The sequence below is a fragment of the Carcharodon carcharias genome, chromosome 3 (genome assembly GCF_017639515.1).
Source record: "Carcharodon carcharias isolate sCarCar2 chromosome 3, sCarCar2.pri, whole genome shotgun sequence".
Classification (NCBI taxonomy): Eukaryota; Metazoa; Chordata; class Chondrichthyes; order Lamniformes; family Lamnidae; genus Carcharodon; species Carcharodon carcharias.
The window spans coordinates 103548266-103568288 of NC_054469.1; the positions used below are offsets into that span (position 1 = coordinate 103548266).

General features: G+C 40.4%; 1 protein-coding gene across 5 annotated transcripts in view; it reads right to left on the minus strand.

The window, feature by feature from the left end:
* Window positions 1–20023, minus strand: part of si:ch211-197h24.6 — a 115245-nt gene that overhangs the window by 31449 nt on the left and 63773 nt on the right. For all 5 annotated transcript variants that reach the window (XM_041184131.1, XM_041184130.1, XM_041184132.1 and 2 more), the window contains exons 15-20: window positions 14356–14425; window positions 13121–13267; window positions 10906–10992; window positions 7911–8094; window positions 6862–6919; window positions 5489–5542 (exon numbers count right to left, since the gene is read on the minus strand). In XM_041184131.1, the coding sequence (XP_041040065.1) occupies window positions 5489–5542; window positions 6862–6919; window positions 7911–8094; window positions 10906–10992; window positions 13121–13267; window positions 14356–14425 (600 nt within the window). The remainder of the gene's footprint in view (window positions 1–5488; window positions 5543–6861; window positions 6920–7910; window positions 8095–10905; window positions 10993–13120; window positions 13268–14355; window positions 14426–20023) is intronic.

Consider the following 20023-nt stretch of genomic DNA (forward strand, 5'->3'; position numbering starts at 1 on the left):
TGGATTCAGGAAAATGATCCTAAATGTGTTTTGCCTGAAGTGAACCTATGAATGATCATCCATCTGATTTGCTCAGCTGAAAAACATACCTTTTGCATAATGCAACAGAGCTCCGTTTCAAAGAATAATAAATTAACACTCTGCATAAAATATCTCTAAAATAATAATGGCACAGAGAAAGGGAAACTTGCTGCTAGATCTGTTGATTCCCCCTCACTTCCTTATCTAATTTAAATAAGAAATCAGATTATCTCATTTCAGATAATACCCATGATGTTACCAGCATTCTTGCACATCCTTTGTGTGTGAAAATTATTCTTCCAATTATCCTCAACAACTAATACATATATTTGTCAGGAATTATATGCTGAATAAGCTTAATTTGTTTTGTGTAATGTGCCAGCCTGGGTTCAGTTAGTAGTATTCTCACCTGAAGATTGTGGATTCAAGTCCCACTCTAGAGCTTGAGCACAAAAATCTATGTTGATACTCCAGTACAATACTAAGAGAACACTGCACTTTTGAAGCTGTATTGGAGCATATTTTGGATGAGGTGTTCTACCCACTCAGGTGAACATGAAAGAGTCCTTGGCACTACACCTTGCCACAACTGTATAGGACTTTGGTGAGAACACACCTGGAGTACTCTGTGCAGTTTTGGTCTCCATATTTAAGGGAGGATATACTTGAAGGTTTACTAGATGCTGAGTAAATTGGGCTGATACTCTCTGGGGCTTAGAAAAATGAGAATCATCTCACTGAAACATACAAGATTCCAAAGGAGCTTGACACAATGGACACAGAGGTTGACTGAGGAATCTAGAACACAGGGGCAGTCTCAGGATAAGGGGTTGATTATTTAGGACTGAGATGAGGAGAAATTTCTTCAGAGACTTTGGAATTGTCTATCACAGGATCACAGAGCAGGAGAGGCCCTTCGGCCCATCAAGTCTGCACCGACACATGGGGAGCACCTGACCTACCTACCTAATCCCATTTACCAGCACTTGGCCCATAGCCTTGAAGGTTATGACGTGCCAATTGCTCATCCAGGTACTTTTTAAGGGATGTGAGGCAACCCACCTCCACCATCCTCTCAGGCAGTACACTCCAGACCATCACCACCCTCTGGGTAAAAAAAAGTTTTTCCTCACATCCCCCCCTAAACCTCCTGTCCCTCACCTTGAACTTATGTCCCCTTGTGACTGACCCTTCAACTAAGGGGAACAGTTGCTCCCTATCCACCCTTTCCATGTCCCTCATAATCTTATACACCTCGATCAGGTCGCCCCTCAGTCATCTCTGCTCCAAAGAAAACAACGCAAGTTTATCCAACCTCTCTTCATAACTTAAATGTTTCATCCCAGGCAACATCCTGGCGAATCTCCTCTGCACCCCCTCCAGTGCAATCATAGCCTTCCTATAATGTGGCGACCAGAACTGCACACACTACTCCAGCTGTGGCCTCACCAAGGTTCTATACAACTCCAACATGACCTCTCCGCTTTTGTAATCTATGCCTCGATTGATAAAGGCAAGTGTCCCATATGCCTTTTTTACCACCTCACTAACATGCCCCTCCGCATTCAGAGGTCTATGATGCACATGCCAAGGTCCCTTTGTTCCTCAGAACTTCCTAGTGCCATGCCGTTCATTGAATACTTCCTTGTCAAATTACTCCTTCCAAAGTATATCACCTCACACTTTTCAGGGTTAAGTTCCATCTGCCACTTATCTGCCCATTTGATCATCCCGTCTACATCTTCCTGTAGCCCAAGACACTCAACCTCACTGGTAACCACCCGGCCAATCTTTGTGTCATGTGCAAACTTACTAAGCCTACCCCTCACATAGTCATCTATGTCGTTTATATAAATGACAAATATAGGGGACCTGGCAGATCCCTGTGGTACACCACTGGACACGGGCTTCCAGTCACTTAAGCAGCCTTCTGTCATCACCGTCTGTCTCCTACAACTAAGTCAATTTTCAATCCATCTTATCAAATTACCCTGTATCCCATGGGCCTTTGCCTTCTTTATAAGTCTCCCACGTGGGACCTTGTCAAAGGCTTTGCTGAAATCCATATAAACTACATCAACTGCACTACCCTCATCTACACACCTGGTCTCCTCCTCAAAAAATTCAATCAATTTGTTACGCATGACCTCCCTCTGACAAAGCCATACTGACTATCCCTGATCAAACCTTGCCTCTCCAAGTGGAGATAGATACTCTCCTTCAGAAATTTCTCCAATAGTTTCCCTACCATTGACATGAGACTCACTGGCCTGTAGTTCCCTGGCTTAGCAGTACAACCCTTCTTAAATAGTGGAGCCACATTAGCAGTTCTCCAGTCCTCTGGCACCTCCCCCGTGGCCAGAGAGGAATTAAAAATCATCAACCGTCTTTTCTGCTAAACTCCTTTCCCAGTCCACTCCAGGTAATTCCAGGCCCTCATTCCATCGTAATTACCCTTATTTAAGTTTAGCACAGTTGTTTCCAACCCATGTTTCTCACTCTTAAATTTAGTGCTAAATTCTACCATATTATGGTCACTGTTTCCTAGGGGATCCTTTACTCTGAGATCATTTATTAAACCTGCCTCATTACACATTACCAGATCCAAAATAGCCTGATCCCTCGTTGGATTCACAACATATTGTTCTAATAAACTGTCCTGAATGAATTTTTGCTCATGTCTACCTCTGCCAATTTGATTTTCCCTATCTACATGAAGATTAAAGTCATCCATAATTAATACGCTGCCTTTTTTGCATGCCCTCATTATCTCCTGATTTATTCTCTGTCCCACAGTATAGCTACCGTCGGGGGACCTATAGACTACTCCCCACCGGTGTCTTCTTCCCCTTGTTATTTCTTACCTCTACCTATATGGATTCTACATCTTCCGATCCCAAATCCTTTCTCGCTATCGTCCTTAATCCATCTCATCCTAACAAAGCTACCCCACCAGCCTTTTCTTCCTGCCTATCCTTTCGAAAAGTCACAAACCCCTGAATATTTAGTTCCCGGCTTTGATCTCCTTGTAACCACATTTCTGTAATGGCTATGAGATCATACCCATTAGCCTCTATTTGTCCCATTATTTTCCCCATGTGATCCTATTTGCTGCTGTTTTTTATGTTTGTACACTGTCCCTTCCTGTCACACTCTGGGTACCAATACCTTAATAGCTCCCTTGCAAGGCTGCCATGTCCTTTTGCTTTGTAAGCCTACATATCCCCTTTCTAGAACCCTCCCCCAGCACCCCATTTAGTTTAAAGCCCTCTCTACTGCCCTAGTTATTCAGTTTGCCAGGACACTGGTCCCAGCATGGTTCAAGTGAAGCCCATCCCACCAGAACAGCTCCCTTCTACCCTAGTACTGGTGCCAGTGCCCCATGAACTGAAATCGATTCCTCCCACACCAATCTCTGAGCCACGCATTTAACTCCTTGACTTTATTTACCCTATGCCACTCTCTCCACAGATGCTGCCAGACTTTGAGATTTTCCAGCATTTTCTGTTTTTATTTCAGAATTCCAGCATCTGCAGTATTTTACTTTTATCTTACCATTCACTCGTATCTTCTGTAGTAACAAGGGCAATTAAGAATGGGCAACAAATGCTAGCCTTGCCAGTGAAACCCACATCCCATGAAGGAATAAGAAAACCTTTTATGTGGCACCTTATTGAATGCCTTTTAGAAATCAAAATACACTACACCTACTGGTGCCCACTTGTCCACCCTGCTCGATATCCCTTGAAAGAACTCTTAATATATTTGTCACACCATATTTTACTTTTATAAAACCGTGTTACATCTGTTTGATTGTATTATGATTTTCTATATGTCTTGCACCAATTTCCTTAATGATAGATTCCAGCATTTTCCCAAGGACAGGTTAACTCCTGCTTTCTGTCTCCCTACATTCTTGAATAGAAGAGTTACGTTTGCAGTTTTCCAATCTGCAGGGACATTTCCAGAATCTAGGGGATTTTACATGAAAGATTACAACCAATGCACCTACCATCTCTGCAGTCACTTCCTGTAGACCCTTTCATCCCGGCCATCAGGTCCCGGGGAACTAGTGAGCCTTTAAGCCACACACAAACAGCAAAAGGATGGTAAGAGGAGTAGGGCTGATTAGGCACCAAAAAGGGATTTACACATGGAGGCAGGGGGTATGGTGTTAAATGAATACTTTACATCTGCCTTTACCAAGGAAGCAACTCGGTGACAGAGAAGGAAACTCTGTCACTACAAGGGCTCAAAATTGATAAGGAGGAAGTGTTGGATAAACTGTCGATACTCAAGGGGAGGGCTGTGGATGCTCCATCGTTCAGTATGTTTAAAGCGGACATAGACAGATCTTTGGATTCTCAGGAAATCAGGAAGTGGATGGAAAAGTGGAGTTGAGGTAGAAGATCAGCCATGGCGATACTGAATGGCAGAGCAGGCTTGAGTGGCCATATGGTCTACTCCAGCTCCTATTTCTTATGCTTATGAGCAGGGGAGTTATCCCCTGTGTTCTGGCTAGTATTTATTCCTCAAACAACATCACAAAAACAGATTATTTGGTCATCATCACATTGCTGTTTGTGGGCACTTGTTAGGAGCAAACTGACTGCCGTGTTTCCTACATTAGCACAGTGGGATGTCCTGTTGTCAAGGAAGGCATCTTTAAGTTCAAATTATAGAATTTGTAAAAGAAAGTTAACTGCAGTTATAATAACACTTACTTTGTCAATATGAAAGCTGCAGTAAACTCAGGAATCAAATTACAACCTGTCTCCTGAGCACATTAAACTCAAGCAATGTGAGATGCCTTTCCGGAAACATACCATTTCGATTCTGTACTAAGTAGAGTGTAAACGCCACTCCAGTACATAGCTGCATTTAAAAATAACTCAGATCACCGAATCCCATGGACACTTTACACATCTGGTAAATAATCCTTTGGATGTTATATGAATGCTCTTTCCTAATATTACAAATATTAAAATGTGGAACATACATGCAGAGCTCTCTTCAGGTAGACAGATTGTAAGCTACAGTGCAATACAATTCTAGACTTGACAGTTGCACTTCCCACTCTACAACTACTGGCTTAAACCAGCACTGCAGCACAACTGCAGCCCTGGAGACTTGTTATCTCAAGAGATATGACTGCCAACATCCAAGCAAGTGTTTTTTCAGCTACATTTGTCATCCACCAATTTTGTAAAAATATGTTTATCACAATGTAAAACATACTAACATATTTATGATCACTTTTGGAAACGTCTTTTTAAAAGTGCATTATTTTAGCCAATCGATTATAAGTTGGTCCGTGCAGCATTTGTGAATAATTGGTCTTTAATCCACAGATTTAAATTGCAAAATAAAACGGCGAGTTGTCTTTACAATGTGGTCACAATGTTTGGATTGCAATTATAATTCTTGATTCCTTTCACGTTCTCAAAATTATTTATTTTGCACTCACCAAATATTTCAAAATCTCCTTCTTTATGATAGCTTCACGTTTGGAATGGTCAGGCTACAATATAGAAAAAAAAGTTTTCTTAAATATTACTGTAGTTGTTAACACTGAGATTACTTATAAAACTATTTCTAAATTAGAACCCACACAGTAATACTAAACTACAGTGTTATGGAGCACAATGATGCTTGTGTTTTGTGTGTGACCTTAAACGAACAGCTTCAATTCATCCACAATATGGAGGTTTTTCCCAATGAGCAAACATACAGAAATTTAAATAAAATTTGGTGGTTTGGTACGGTTATACCACTTGTTCATTTCCCAATTCTCAATGTGACATAGAAGGATTTATTGTCTAAGTACGATCAGATTCTATGGGTTGCCACCATAGCAATTGTCCTTGTTTCACATGTCATAGACATGACACTCAGTCTTTGATATGACCACGTCAATTTCAGATACTGAATTATTTGGTGGCTGAAAACCCAGTCTTTAGAGTTGGTTTTTCAACCAACATCCAGAATCAGAAGAAAGAATTGGGAATTGTTTAAAAAATTAGAACTTTTAAATAATAAAAAAGTACCTAAAATGAAAAATGAGGTGACAGAAACACAAGGCAAGCACAAGTGTTTACAAAACAAAGATTACAAAATGCTCCGCCTGATATTGTGCAAGAAAAGTCAGAGCCAAATATAGTCTTCCAGTGAGGTGGAGCTAGAGGATGAAGATTAGGGTGTGATGTGGGGGTAGGGTGAGTAGGGCAGTAAGTGGGATGAAGTTGGTTCCCAATTAACATATTGGGCATGAAAATCATGATGAAAGATAGGAAATTTGAGGGTTGCTCTCCTTAAGGAAGCAGTTACAGGGAATTCTAGGAGAAGTAGAAGGGGCAGCTGTTGGTTTGTTCAAGGGGGAACTCAAGCCTGGGATGGTTGTAGAAGAGAATGCAGACTGAGGAATAGCAGTGGATTGTAGTAGGGATCACAGGCAAGATAATACTGGAAATGAAATAAAAGAGGACACGGTCAGTTCAGGAGATAAGCAAGGCTCTGCTTGGACATACCTGACATCTCATGAGAATGAATTTCCTGTTCATAGCAGGAAAGCATTTTTCTAACCCATACTGAAAGCATTTTTCTAACCCAAACATATCACCAAACTGCTTAGCAGTATTAAAACACAAAGATGAACTGACAGGTGGCATTAAATACAAACCTTAAGTGTTAAAAGATGGTCACTGAGATGAATACAGGTCAGTTTCAGAATCTTAAAACTAACAAATGCTTTGAGTTTTTTAAAAATTAAAATACAATAGTTGGTTATGTGGCAACTATTCATTTGCAAAACATGGAAGATTTTTTACACTTTTTATTTACCTTTGCAGGTGCCCGAATGCTGGTCTCAGGTCCTTTGTGGTGATCATCTTTACTGCTCCTATGGAAGAATAATTAATTTCACGTCTTCAATACAGCACTGGAATGTTGGGTTGAGTCAGGACACAAGAACGCATGGACACTACTTTTAAGAAATCGGCCAGATAGTTATTTTCATTAGAATTTTGCTTTTTCTCGCACAACAAAATGCATGTTGATTGTATTGCAATGGAGAGAGAAATAAGAATAAGACTTCCATCAAGAGAAAGAAATGTACTCACTGCTAGCAAACAATTTGCCTTATTTAAATCTCTGCCATTTAATACAACAGCAACCATGCAAGTTAGGAAAAACACCTATCTGATTTCAAGTGCCTGGCTTAGGAGGGCTCTAAAAGGAGATTGCTCTGCCACATTTCATACTTCTGCAAGAAGCAATGCAGCTTCACAGATCAAATTTTTGAAATTTGCTCTTAAAATAGCTACAATGGGAAAACTGTAAAATTCCACTTTCGAGATTTGTAACAGTATCCATATAGGGTCCCTACAATATTTCACAGTTGGTGCTCAAGATTAGCATGCAATATCTTTTTAAGCCATATGCACCAGATATCATTGTGTTCCCAGTAGGTTCCTTACCTCTTGCTGAGGTACACTCCTGATTCCAATCTGGTTTTGACTAGGTATGATAAATTTATATGACTGGCATATTTATCCCTAGGAACCAAATTTCAAACTTCAGCAAAATAAACTAAAGAGCTATAACTGAGATAAATGTAGAACATTTACAATTTTGTCAAATTGACAAGTTTATTGTTCTCCTGACCTAAACTTTCTGTATGTCTGTGCCTGAATACTGCCAATACTTTCTCTTGTTTTCTCAATGAGTTTAGAGACTATTAAGATTCTAAAACAGAATTGTTACAGTACAGGAGGCTGCCATTTGGCCCATCATGTCTGCACTGACTCTTCAAATGAACAATTACAAGATGTTGACAGTATTTTAGCATCACTAGACAAAGAGAAAAAAACGTTTTGCACATAATGCACTACCTGGGCCTCTCTTTTTTCTTGTAGTCATCTTTAGAGTCCGATCTGCTTTTCCGTCTGTCTTTGTCTCTGTCAGAATGTGTATTTTTCTCTTTCACTCTTTCTTTTTTATCTTGTTTACTGGGTTTTGTCCGTTTAATAGATCGCTCCCATTCATCTCTCCATTCTTCTCCAGAACGTTTAATGTCTTCAAAAACATTTGAAAAGTGAATATCCAGCTCGATTAACATATAAAAAAGTACTATACCTTGAAAGAATACTTGTGAAACCAATTTTAAGATTAAAAAAATATGGCATGGCCAGAAAAAGAAAACCAAACTAAGCTTTATTTCTGAAGTATAGAATTGAAAAGTAGGGGAGTTATGGTAACACTGTATCGAATCTTGGTTAGGCCACACCTGCAGTACCGCATTCTGGTCACCATTTTATAAAAAGGGCAGAGGCACTGGGGAGCTTGCAGAGATTTCCAAAGGTGAAACCAGAAATGGAAGGTATACATATCAGGAAAGGATAAACAGGCTGGTTTCTTTTCTCTTGAAATAAGAAATAAATCATGAAATATTTTTGAGGGATGACCTTATAGAGGTCTTTAAAATTATGGAAGGATTTGGTAGAGTAGATACAGATAGATGCCTTCTCTTGTGGGGAAGAGAATACCTAAAGGCATTAATATAAAATTATAAAGATAACCAAAGAGAATTCAGAAGAAACTCGAGTGATGAGTAGGTGGAACTTGCTACCACAGGGTCAAGCGATAGCATAGATACATTTAAGGGGAGGCTAGGCAAGCATTTGAGAGAGATGACAATAGAGGATTACAATAATAGATTTAAATAAGGAAAGGCAGGAGAAAGTTCAAGCGTATTATAAATGCAGGAATAGTTGGACCGAATGGCCTCTTTCTGTGCCATATATCGTATACAATCATGTTGCTTTATACTTCTTTTAGAAATAATGTAAAATCCAGAAAAATCATAGCATGAGCTAAGGCTGGATCAAAATTTTAATTCTCCAAGCAACTACTCGGAGATACACAAAAACAGCACCCTTCTATTTTCCCTCCATGGAGTGGAGTCATAGAGTCAAACAGCACAGAAACATGCCCTTTGGTCCATCATGTGCGTGCCAGCCATCAAGCACCTATCTATTCTAATCCCATTTTCCAGCACTTTGCCCGTAGCCCTGTAAGTTATGGCATTTCAAGTGCTCACCTAAATACTTCTTAAATGTTGTGAGGATTCCTGCCTCTATCACCCTCTCAGGCAGTGTGTTCCAGATTCCAATCACCCCCTAGGTGAGAAACATTTTCCTCAAATCCCCTCTAAACCTCCTGCCCCATACCTTAAATCTATGCCCCCTAGTTATTGACGCATCCGCTAAGGGGAAAAGTTTCCTAACTATGCCCCTCATAATTTTGTATACTTCTATCAGGTCCCCCCTAAGCCTAAGGAAAAGGCTCTAAGGAAAACAACCCTAACCTATCCAGTCTCTCTTCATAGCTGAAACGCTCCAGCCCAAGCAACATCCTAGTGAATCTCCTCTGCACTTTCTCCAGTGCAATCACATCCTTCCTATAGTGTGGTGATCCAGAACTGCACACAGTACTCCAGCTATGGCCGTGACCTAACTAACATTTTATACAGCTCCAACATAACCTCCCCTTTTCATTCTATGCCTCGGCTAATAAAGGCAAATATCCCATAGGCCTTCTTAACCACCTTATCCATCTGTGCTGCTGCCTTCAGGAGTCTATGGACATGTACACCAAGGTCTCTCTGATCCTCCATACTTCCTAGGGTCTTACCATTCATTGTGTATTCCCTTACCGTGTTAGTCCTCCCAAAATGCTTCACCTCACAATTCTCAGGATTAAATTCCATTTGCCACTGCTCTGCCCATCTTACCAGCCCATCTATATCATCCTGTAATCTAAGGCTTTCCTCCTCACTATTTAGGAGACCACCAATTTTCATGTCATCTGCAAACTTAGTGATCATCCCTCCTATATTCACATCTAAATCATTAACATACATGGCAAATAGCAAGAGTCCCTGAACCCTGCGGTACACCACTCGTCACAGGCTTCCAATCGCAAAAACAGTCTTCGACCATCAACCTCCGCCTCCTGCCACCAAGCCAATTTTGGGTTCAATTTGCCAAATTGCCCTGGATTCCATGGGCTCTTACCTTCTTGACCATTCTCCCATGCAGGACCTTGTCAAAAGCCTCACTGAAGTCCATGTAGACTATATCCACTGCATCACCCTCATCTACACAACTAATCACCTCCTCAAAAAATTCAATCAAATTTGTTGGACATGATTTCCCCCGACAAAGCCATGCTGACTATCCCTGATTAATCCCTGCCTCGCCAAGTGGAGATTAATCCTCAGAATTTTTTCCAGTAGTTTCCCTAGCACTGATGTTAGACTCACTGGCCTGCAATTATGTGGTTTATCCCTACTACCCTTCTTGAATAATGGTACTAAAAATTGCTGTCCTCCAGTCCTGTGGCATCTCTCCTCTGGCCAGAGACGGTTTGAAAATTAGTGTCAGAGCCCCTGCAATCTCCTCCCTTGCCTCAAATAGCAGCCTGGGATACATCTCATCTGAACCTGGGGATTTATCCACTTTTATGCCCGCTAAAACCTCCTTCCTTTTCTTGCTAATTTGTTCAAGTATATCACAGTTCTCCTCCCTGATTTCTAAACCTCCATCATTATTCTGCTAAGTGAACACAGATGAAAAGTAATCATTCAAAACCTCACCTACGTCGTCTGGCTCCATGCACAGATTGCCACTTTGGTCCCTAATGGGCCATGCTCTTTCCAAGGTTATGGTAGATCATGGTAGAACAAAGATGTGCGTGCCACTGATACAACCGACCCAGCTTTACTTTTTTTTGGATTTTGATCAAATCTTAGACAATATGGCCATACGGGCTTTTAATTGAATCTATTTGATAATAATAGTTAGAGTACATAAAAATATGTTTTACCTTTAGAGCTTTCTCTTTTCCTAGGCTGGTCACGTTTACTTGTTGAGGAGTCACGTCGGGAATATTTATAATCTGACCGAGAACCAGCTGAAACAAAATTCATTGTTGCAAAAAATTCTTAGCACCTTGAATGTTAAAATAAAGTAGATTGTTCATGTACTGGTAATACTGTTTTGATTGAGGGATCGGTTTCTCCAATTAAAACGTGAAGAGCAAAGTTGTCATCTTTGGCCCCCATCACAAACCTATACTCCATCTGCCATAACTTTCAGTTCATCATAAACTCTGCTCCTCATATCCTACCCCATATCAAATGTTACTTACCTGTCGCGATGAACTGACTAACTTTTCCTGGCTCCAGGTCTTTTCAATTTAAAAATTCTTATCCTTACTTTTACACTTGCTACAACTTCAATCCTCCAACTCTCTTCCTTTAAAATACAGGTTTTCAACTAAATGCTTGGTCACCGTTCATTTTGGCTTAGTTTGGCCTTTTGCTTCACAAGTGTCTCATTCTATGTTAAAGGCACTATATAAATGCATCTTAATTGCTGTAAATCCGGTGATTATTAGGGCAGATTAAGGGATATAAAGATTGGATGCTAGGTATGGTAATATTCAGAGTAATATCAGAATGTGCAAGCAAGGAGCCACCAGCTGAAATGTTTTGGAAGCGGTATACCAAACTTCACAATCCATTTGCCCTATTTTGCCATACATGTCCTCAGCAGAACAAAGAAGCTTAAGGAGAGAGTTCCAGCATATAGAACACGATGGTTGAAGGTTCTCCTGCTAATGGCAGAGCAGAGGGAGGTAGAAAATTGAATTGCGCAGGGATAGGGCAAGGAGCTGAGCCTGAGAATTAACGCTGTGATATAGGGCTGGAGCATATTATGAAGTTAGGTTGGAGAGAGGGCAAGAAGGTGTGCAAAAGTGAAGTCAAGCATTTCAATATCAAAACATCAATGGATAGAGGCCAGCGCTAGCTCGTGAGGGGATAGGTGATGCATGTCCAAGCTTTGCCCAGGGTGAAATACAGCCATTTAATTCAGTGGACTTTGTGTAATGTTTAACTAGGGAAGCTGGTGGCTGAAAAAACAAGACTTGCGGTGGAATAAACATGGATGAAAGTTTCAGCAGTATGGAGATTATATAGGGAATACAGTAGGCACTGTGGAGTTGATGAATAGTTGTTGAGTATGGCTGATAGCCATGCTTTCTGATGACAGTATTAAGTTGGGCAACTCTCTCCCCTGTATTCAAAGTTGCCTATAGAAAAGTTCTATTTTCAACTCCTTTAAATTTTCTCTTCCTCTCTGGCTCTTGAAGATTTCATGCCTTTTTCCTCCCTGGTTTTCTTCATATTTATGTTATTTGTACTTGTTTTGTGACTTTTCTGTTGTCTTGTAGACACTTTGTTACTTTCTATTGCAATGGGAGAATGAGCAGGATCTGCACGTCAAAGGAGCAGGCTGTGTGAATGAGGAAAAATGACTAAGACAGATGCATGCCTGCAGGCAACAGATATTGTTCATCAACAATCAAACTAGAGGTACAGAAACTCTGGGCCCAAGGTTAGGAGGTGATGAACAGATTTTTTTTTTGTAAATATAAATAGGCTCAAAATGCACAGACTAAGGAATAGGTCGCCCAACGTAGCATAAACTAGCCATGTTGCATTATGGGTGGTGCTCTTACACCTCGAGTTACTCCTATATAAATAGCTGTTTTTTCAAAAAACAAGCACAAGTCCCCAGAGAAAATGTAGTTACCATCAGTATTCATCTTTAGAGATATTACCTCCTTTAAGGACTGATATTAAATATACAATTTTTAAAAATACACTTTGATAAGCACCTCACAATTTTTACTCCGCATGCTTTGCCATATGTTGTTAAACAGAAGATTATGCATTATGAATAGAGTATAAATCAAAACATTTAGCATTTCTAATTCAGTAAATATATTTTATCTCTATAAAAGCAGTAGAGCCAGCAGGTAAATGGTCTACTTCCAAGCCTGAGCCTGTATTGGTTTGCAACAGTTTCTAACAAATGTGAAAACACACCTACCTAGCTGGATTCCTCAGATTACCACTCTAGCTATGATAGGGAACTTACAGCACAACATGCTGCAGAAACATGCTCCACTTTGTGAGTAAACTGAATTTTGATTTTGAGACAGGGGAATATTAAAATGCTGTAGACAAACATACCTTTCGAGGAACTTGTTCTGCTGGATGGTTTAGAACTTGTACTAACGGAAGACCTTTTTGTTCTCGTATCTGGAGAGCGAGGGGTTTCTGTGTAAATGCTCTGGTCTTGGTCAAAACTGCTGTATTCCATGTCTTGCAGCTGACTTTCTATAATTAAAAAAAGAATCCATTTGTTCAGTAATTAAAACTGTGTGTCAAAAAAACACACCAAATAAAATTTGACAAATTCAAATAGTATCACTTAGCAGATCAAATGGAAAGAACAGCTCTGGTTTTCTAAATTCTCCAGTACATTTTATATGGGAGAGTTTAGCTTGAGGATCATACTTGTTTACCAGCACATGACAAACTGCTTGTTAAAGTTTCTCCATATAACTGGGAAGCTGCCTTGGCTTCTACACACACTGTTGGAACTAGGCACTAATACAAAGCAAAATACTGCGATGCTGGAAATCCGAATCATGGGGATGAAACTATCATTCTGTTTTTCACTCCACAGATGCTGCCTGACCTGAATATTTTCATCATTTTCTGTTTTTATGTCTGATGGAACCAGTGCTAGCTAATTTCACAATGCAGGTGTAAAAATAATTAATGCACAAATCAGACAGCTATTGTATTTATTGTCTGTACTCCTGCCATTCTCTTCTAGATGATCATTAGCCATTATACACAGAAGGTAAAGCATCAGTGAAATGAGGAACACTTCTATACACACAAAAGGTAGTACAAGTTAGGAGCTCTTCCACAAATGACAACTGATGGTGAATAAGTTGCTAATTTTAAATCTGATATTAATATAGGAGGGGCAGGTGGGAAAGTGGAGTTGATGCCGCAGACCAGACATTATCATATTGAATGGTGGAGGAGGCGCGAAGGGCCGTATAGTATACTCCTGGTCTTATTTCTTACGTTATGTTATTTTAAAAGGTTTTTTAAAAACCAAGGATATTAGGCAAATGGAGTTAGCTTGCAGATCAGCCATGATGTCACTGAATAGGCTCAAGGGGCTAAATGGCCCTAGTCCTGTTGTGTTCATACAGGAACAGGAGCTGCAGCAAGCTCAATTATTTCACTTAAGTTTGTAATTAAATGCTAAATCATCTGGTACATGTACAACTGAGTTGAGTCACGAGAATTAAAGTAACTTTGTTAAAGGAACATACAGACACTTTCATATCATTTACTAAGTTTCCTATTGTCTAAACTAAGAGTAGTGAATGCTGGTGCTTTACCATCTTCAGATGCAATCTTTGCAGCAGCTATCCTCTCGCTAAGTGCAGGTCCATCATAATCTCGGATAACCTGGAATTTAAAGAAATTTCACTTTGAAGAGAAAACAATGTTAGCAAATTCTGCTCTATTAAAATATTAATTTAGTGTATTTAAGGTTGATGTTCAAGTAGTTTTTCTTCTGTAAAGTTTATTACTTCTATAGAGAACAGTACTTCTTTCAATAGTTCAATGCACAGAAACATTCTCTCAATGACGTGCCTTTCATCATAAGAGTTAAGCATTATGTAGTCCTGGGGAAACCATATATTCAGCCCAAAGGTAAACTATAATGACCTTGTGGATTGGCAGAGTCTCACATGACCTCTACTCTCACATGCAGTAAGGTACCAGGATTGGTGGCATTGCTATAACTGGTTGTCAAACAAAACTAAATTAAAACCAACTGCTAAAACCTGTAAGCCATTACCTAGAGAAGCTGAGGGAACAATGGGGTAGAACTGTAACGTGGAGGATGAATCACCTTGTATTTATACAGCAACTATAACATAGCAAAATGTCCCAAGACGCTTCACAGGACCATTAGCAAACAAAAAGAGACTTGAGCTACGTAAAGAGCTATTAGGATGGATGATCAAAAATTTGCCAAAGAAGTCAATTTTAGGGGAAGAAAGGAAGAGAAGGCATGAGGTTTAGGGAGGGACTTCCAAAGCTCAAGAGCTCTGTCAGCTGAAGGTCACCAATGGTGCAGTGATTAAAATCAGGGAAACTTGAGGGTAGAATTGGGGGAGTACAACTATCTTAGAGGGTTGTAAGGCTGGAGAAGATTGTAGCATTAGGGAGGGGCAAAACCATGGAAGGATGAAAACCATGAAGGAAGAACCATGAAAACAGGCATGAGAACTTTGAAATTGAGGCGTTACTTAACTGGGAGCCAATGTACGTCTGTGGACACAGGGGTGATGGGTGAATGGGACTTGGTGCCAGTAAGGACTTGGGCAGCAGAATGTTAGGTAATCTCAAGTTTACAGATGATAGAATTTCGGGAGGCCAGCTATGAGTGTGTTGGAATAGTCAAGTTTAGAGGTAACAAAGGCATGGATGAGGGTTTCAGCAGATGAACTGAGTCAAGGGTAGAGTCGAGCAACCTTATGGAGGTGGAAAATAGCGGTCTTAGTGATAGCGCGGACATGGGTTGTAAGCTTGTCTCAAGATCAAATATGACATTAATGTTGAAAACAATTTTGTTCAGCCTCTCACAGTTGTCAGAAGGGAAATAGAGTCAGTGATTAGGGTACGGAATTCGTGGTGGGGACTAAAGAAAATAGCTTCAGTCTTATTTAGTTTCTTCTCATCTAGTACTGGATGTCAAACAAGAAATCTGACAATTTAGGGACAGTGGAAGGGTTGAGAGAAACATAATTTGAAAGACGAATACAATTCCGTACTGAAAATAGAGTATGTCATGTCATCTAGTGGCAGATAGCAGCTGAAGTCCTCACTACCTGCACCAACCAATGTCTGCCACTAGATGGAGTCCAGGACTTCAGTGCAAATTCAGCAAAAGAGCCATGAGCAGAGCAGCAAGATCAGACCCTGGGGGCTAAGGTAAGAACAGGGCGAGAGGCGAGGGTAGGTTGGACCCAAGGCCAGACAGCGAGTAAGAGAGACTAATGGCAAGAACAGAAGCACAGCAGGAAAGGTTATGTGAGCAGGCAGGCCACAGAAGAGGAAGGCTGTGGCAAGCAACATTAATGTGAAACTAGCAACATTAAATAGATATACTGACACTACTTTATTAAAGTGAAACAACATTAAGTGAGGCAACGTTAAGCGAGGACTTTATGGTTTTTCTGGAATTTTAGTTGTTTTAAATTAATTACTGTAGCTGTCATCTGGATGCTTTTCGCCAATGTACACACATACAGGCACACACATTTATGTGGCAGATGCATCTTGCAATATCAGCATCTGAAGGAATTACATTCAGGTGTGTGCTTAAAAGTTCTGGAACTCCTTCCTCAATATGTTCCAATCAATGTACAATAATACTTTTAAGTAATTGAAAAATGTGTCCTTTTTTTTAATGCCATGAGACAAGTCATAAAAAGCCTTTGCAAGAACGGGTGGAGCTTAAATTGAAACAACTTTCAGCTGAAACTGAAGATATGTCCTAAAGATCATTTGGTCAGAATCCCAGAAGTTTCAACTCAGAAGGCAGCACTCACCTCAGTAAAGCGGCACCAGTGAAACACCACACTAAACCTAACAGCAAATAAGGAAAACAAATACTAGGGAGTCACACAGGTTTTCAGTTTGTTTTCACTAAAGTTAGCATGCCCTTACAAAGGTGTGTCAACATGTTTCATCAGGTACCAGGAATGGAATATTTAAATTGCCTGGAAAATTGTAACAGGTGACAATGCTACAGAGGACATGGAGAAAATGTAGACAAGACTGTTGATCCACGAATTTATCTACAAGTTAGGAGTCCTGTAAAAAGAATTTGGTAAATGGCTCTCTCAACCTGCATCAAGTTCTAGGCTGCCACTGCTACAGATTCCCTTAGTTGCTCTTCATTCGTCCATCTTGCACCTGTTAGTGCCCCCCGATGTGCTTTCTTCAGGTCTTCCTTTTTGTATGCAGCACACAACAATCCTTGAAACCTTAGTGAGAATATATTGCATGATGTCCTAGGTCTATTAAAGTACTGCTGACACATGATATATTCAATGACAACTCCGACTGATGTGAGTATCTCATAACTATTCTCGACTGGTGTCTTGGGATACCACGCATCTGAGGATAGCCCTGCTCAAAGGAGCTTCCCCAAGACCCACCTTTGTGGATCAAATAGGGGTGGGACAGTGGATTGCTTTAAAAACTCATCATAGCAGCTGGCAAAGCACTGATTTGCAAATCAGATGATAACGAAACTGGACAGAGTGGATACAAAGAGAATGTTTCCTCCTGTGGGTAAGAGCATAACTAGAGGCTATTAATTTAAAATAGCCATCATGAAATTCAATAGGGAATTTAGAAGAAACTTCTTTACCCGAGGAGTGCGGAAGGGAGTGGTTGTAGTGAATGGCATAGATGCATTTAAGGGGAAGCTAGAAAAGCACCTGAGGGAGAAAGGAATAGATGGTCACAATGGTAGATTTAGTGGAGGAAAGATGGAGGGCTTGAATGGAACATAAACACTGGCATGGACTAGTTGGGCTGAATGGTCAGTTTCTGTAATCCTATGATCTCCTGTTGATATAGGTAATAGCAATGTGAATGACAGAAAATAGTGCCCTAAGTAGTATTATCTGTAACTCCCAGACTTCTGGAATTTTGCGAATCTATAAAATTACCTAGTTGTCTTATGCTGGCTGGGAAGGAGACAAAATTGCTTGTTCAAGCAAATAATAGTTAACTGAACAAAAACAAAAATACCTGGAAAAACTCAGCAGGTCTGACAGCATCTGCGGAGAGGAATACAATTGATGTTTCGAGTCCATATGACCCTTCATCAGAACTAAGGAAATAGAGAAATGGGGTGAAATATAAGCTGGTAGAGGGGAGTGGGACTGGTAGAGCTTGATAGGGGGCCAGTGATAGGTGAAGGCAAAGAAGAGATTGCTAAAGATGTCACAGACAAAAGGGTGTTGATATTATCTAAGGAATGTGCTAATGGGGACATTAAGGGTAGCAAGCAGGACAAGCTAGTGGCAGATGGCCCTAGTGGGGGTGGGGTGGGGGGAAGGGATCAAAATGGGCTAAAAGGTGGAGATAAAACAATAGATCGAAATAAATTTAAAATTAGGTGGGAAAAGAAACTTATATTTGTAAAAAAAAATGATAAGTTATTGGAAAAAGGGGGATCGGAAAGGGGGTGGGGATGGAGGAGAGAGTTCACGATCTGAAATTGTTGAACTCAATATTAAATCCGGAAGGCTGTAAGGTGCCTAGTCGGAAGATGAGGTGCTGTTCCTCCAGTTTGCATTGAGCTTAATTGACCTATGTTGCTTATGCTCTCCATTGGAAGCCTGAAACGGTCAACATAAATGTCAAGCACCTGTATTACTGTACCTGCAAATAAATTTGCTGGAGATCCACTTGGAACTTCTGGCATAATTCTGTCATGATCTCCATTATAAATCACAGCCCAAGAAGTACTGGACCCCTGACAAGTGTCTATACTTTTGCTGTAGAGGTGCCATCAAGTGGGTGTATATCTCCATTGGCACTCCTCCTTTCCTGTCAAATAGCAGATTATTGAGGAAACTAACTGTGTAAACCCCTGGAGCTGTTAGAGCAATGAAAGTAGCATCACAATTATTGCTACTAAAGCTGCTGAAAATCTAAGTGACAACAAGGGGGAAAGAGCCAGAAAAAATATGCAGGAAAAGTTTGGAATCAGTCCATTAAATCTTCTTACTGGCCCTTTTAAATTGACTTCAGTATACAGCGCAATCCCAAGCAACCTTGGAAAACCATTTCATATGGGTGGGTACACCTCAGCTGATGCTGTGGGAATATGGGTTCGCACAAGTTAAATTAGCTTTGCCTAAGGCAAGGATGGGATGAGGAATATGTGCAGGCCATCATCTATATCTTGAGGATATTAAGTAGAACATATAACCATGGTAACAGGATGATTAAGAAGTTGAGAAGGACTAAGTGGACCCTCATGTCTCCATGTTGATATATTCAATGTCACTTTTGTGTGTAGAGCTCAGAAGAAGGGCTGGTATAAGAGTTTTGAGTGAATCACTATGTTGTAGTCATACTGGATTGCAGAGTATGATTTACCCATGTACTCATGATGAACTGTGTAACATGAACTAATTAAAGACCTGATTCTGTGGTTGTTGCAATTGATGTCTGCGTACTCTGGTATTTAAAGTAATGAAATGAAACTGAAAGCAGCCTCAACAAAAGAACACCAGAAAGTGCTTAAATGTTTGCAAACATCTTCAGCCAAAAGTGCTAAGAAATGGACTGGCCACATCCCAGGTCACTAGCATCAAATGTGCTACTGTCCAGCCAATTTACTCTAAGTGCCAGCAAGCAGATGACTGAATATGGCAAAGTGAAGTCTTCATGCATATGACATCTTGCAGCATTACAAATCTAAGTCCAAGTTGGACAGCGAAGACATACCACTGTGTTGTTAGGTGGATTGCCCTGAATCCTGTGGCAAATTTTTGTAGGCCTCATTCATTCACAATGTGGTGAGCAGTCTGATCCGGGTGACCAGAGTCCCACGTTGGGCTGTCTTTAAAATTCCGTTTGTGGAGGTGTAATGACCTTGCATGGAGAGTGCGGTTCCTGTTGAGGGTAGACCACAATGAGGGATGTTGAAGCCTGGAAGTTCTGCTGTCAGATCGCTTGCTAGAACTTTGTTGGCATCAGCCCAAATTTGCCAGCTTTGTAAAAACTTGTACTGCTCAAAGCATTCACAGAGATCCAGAAAGGTTGTGTGATTTTAGTTTCATATTTGGTGGGTTCTGACAGTCTTCATGCATTGGCAGTTCTAGGTTGGCTTCAATGAGGTCAAACTCTTTCAGTGTTTCTGCCTTATGGTGCACATCAGGAGGTGGGATAGACACAACTGGAATCCATTGTACTGATGTATATTTCTGTGGCTAGAGCAGTCTATAGGTCCCGACAACATCCCAA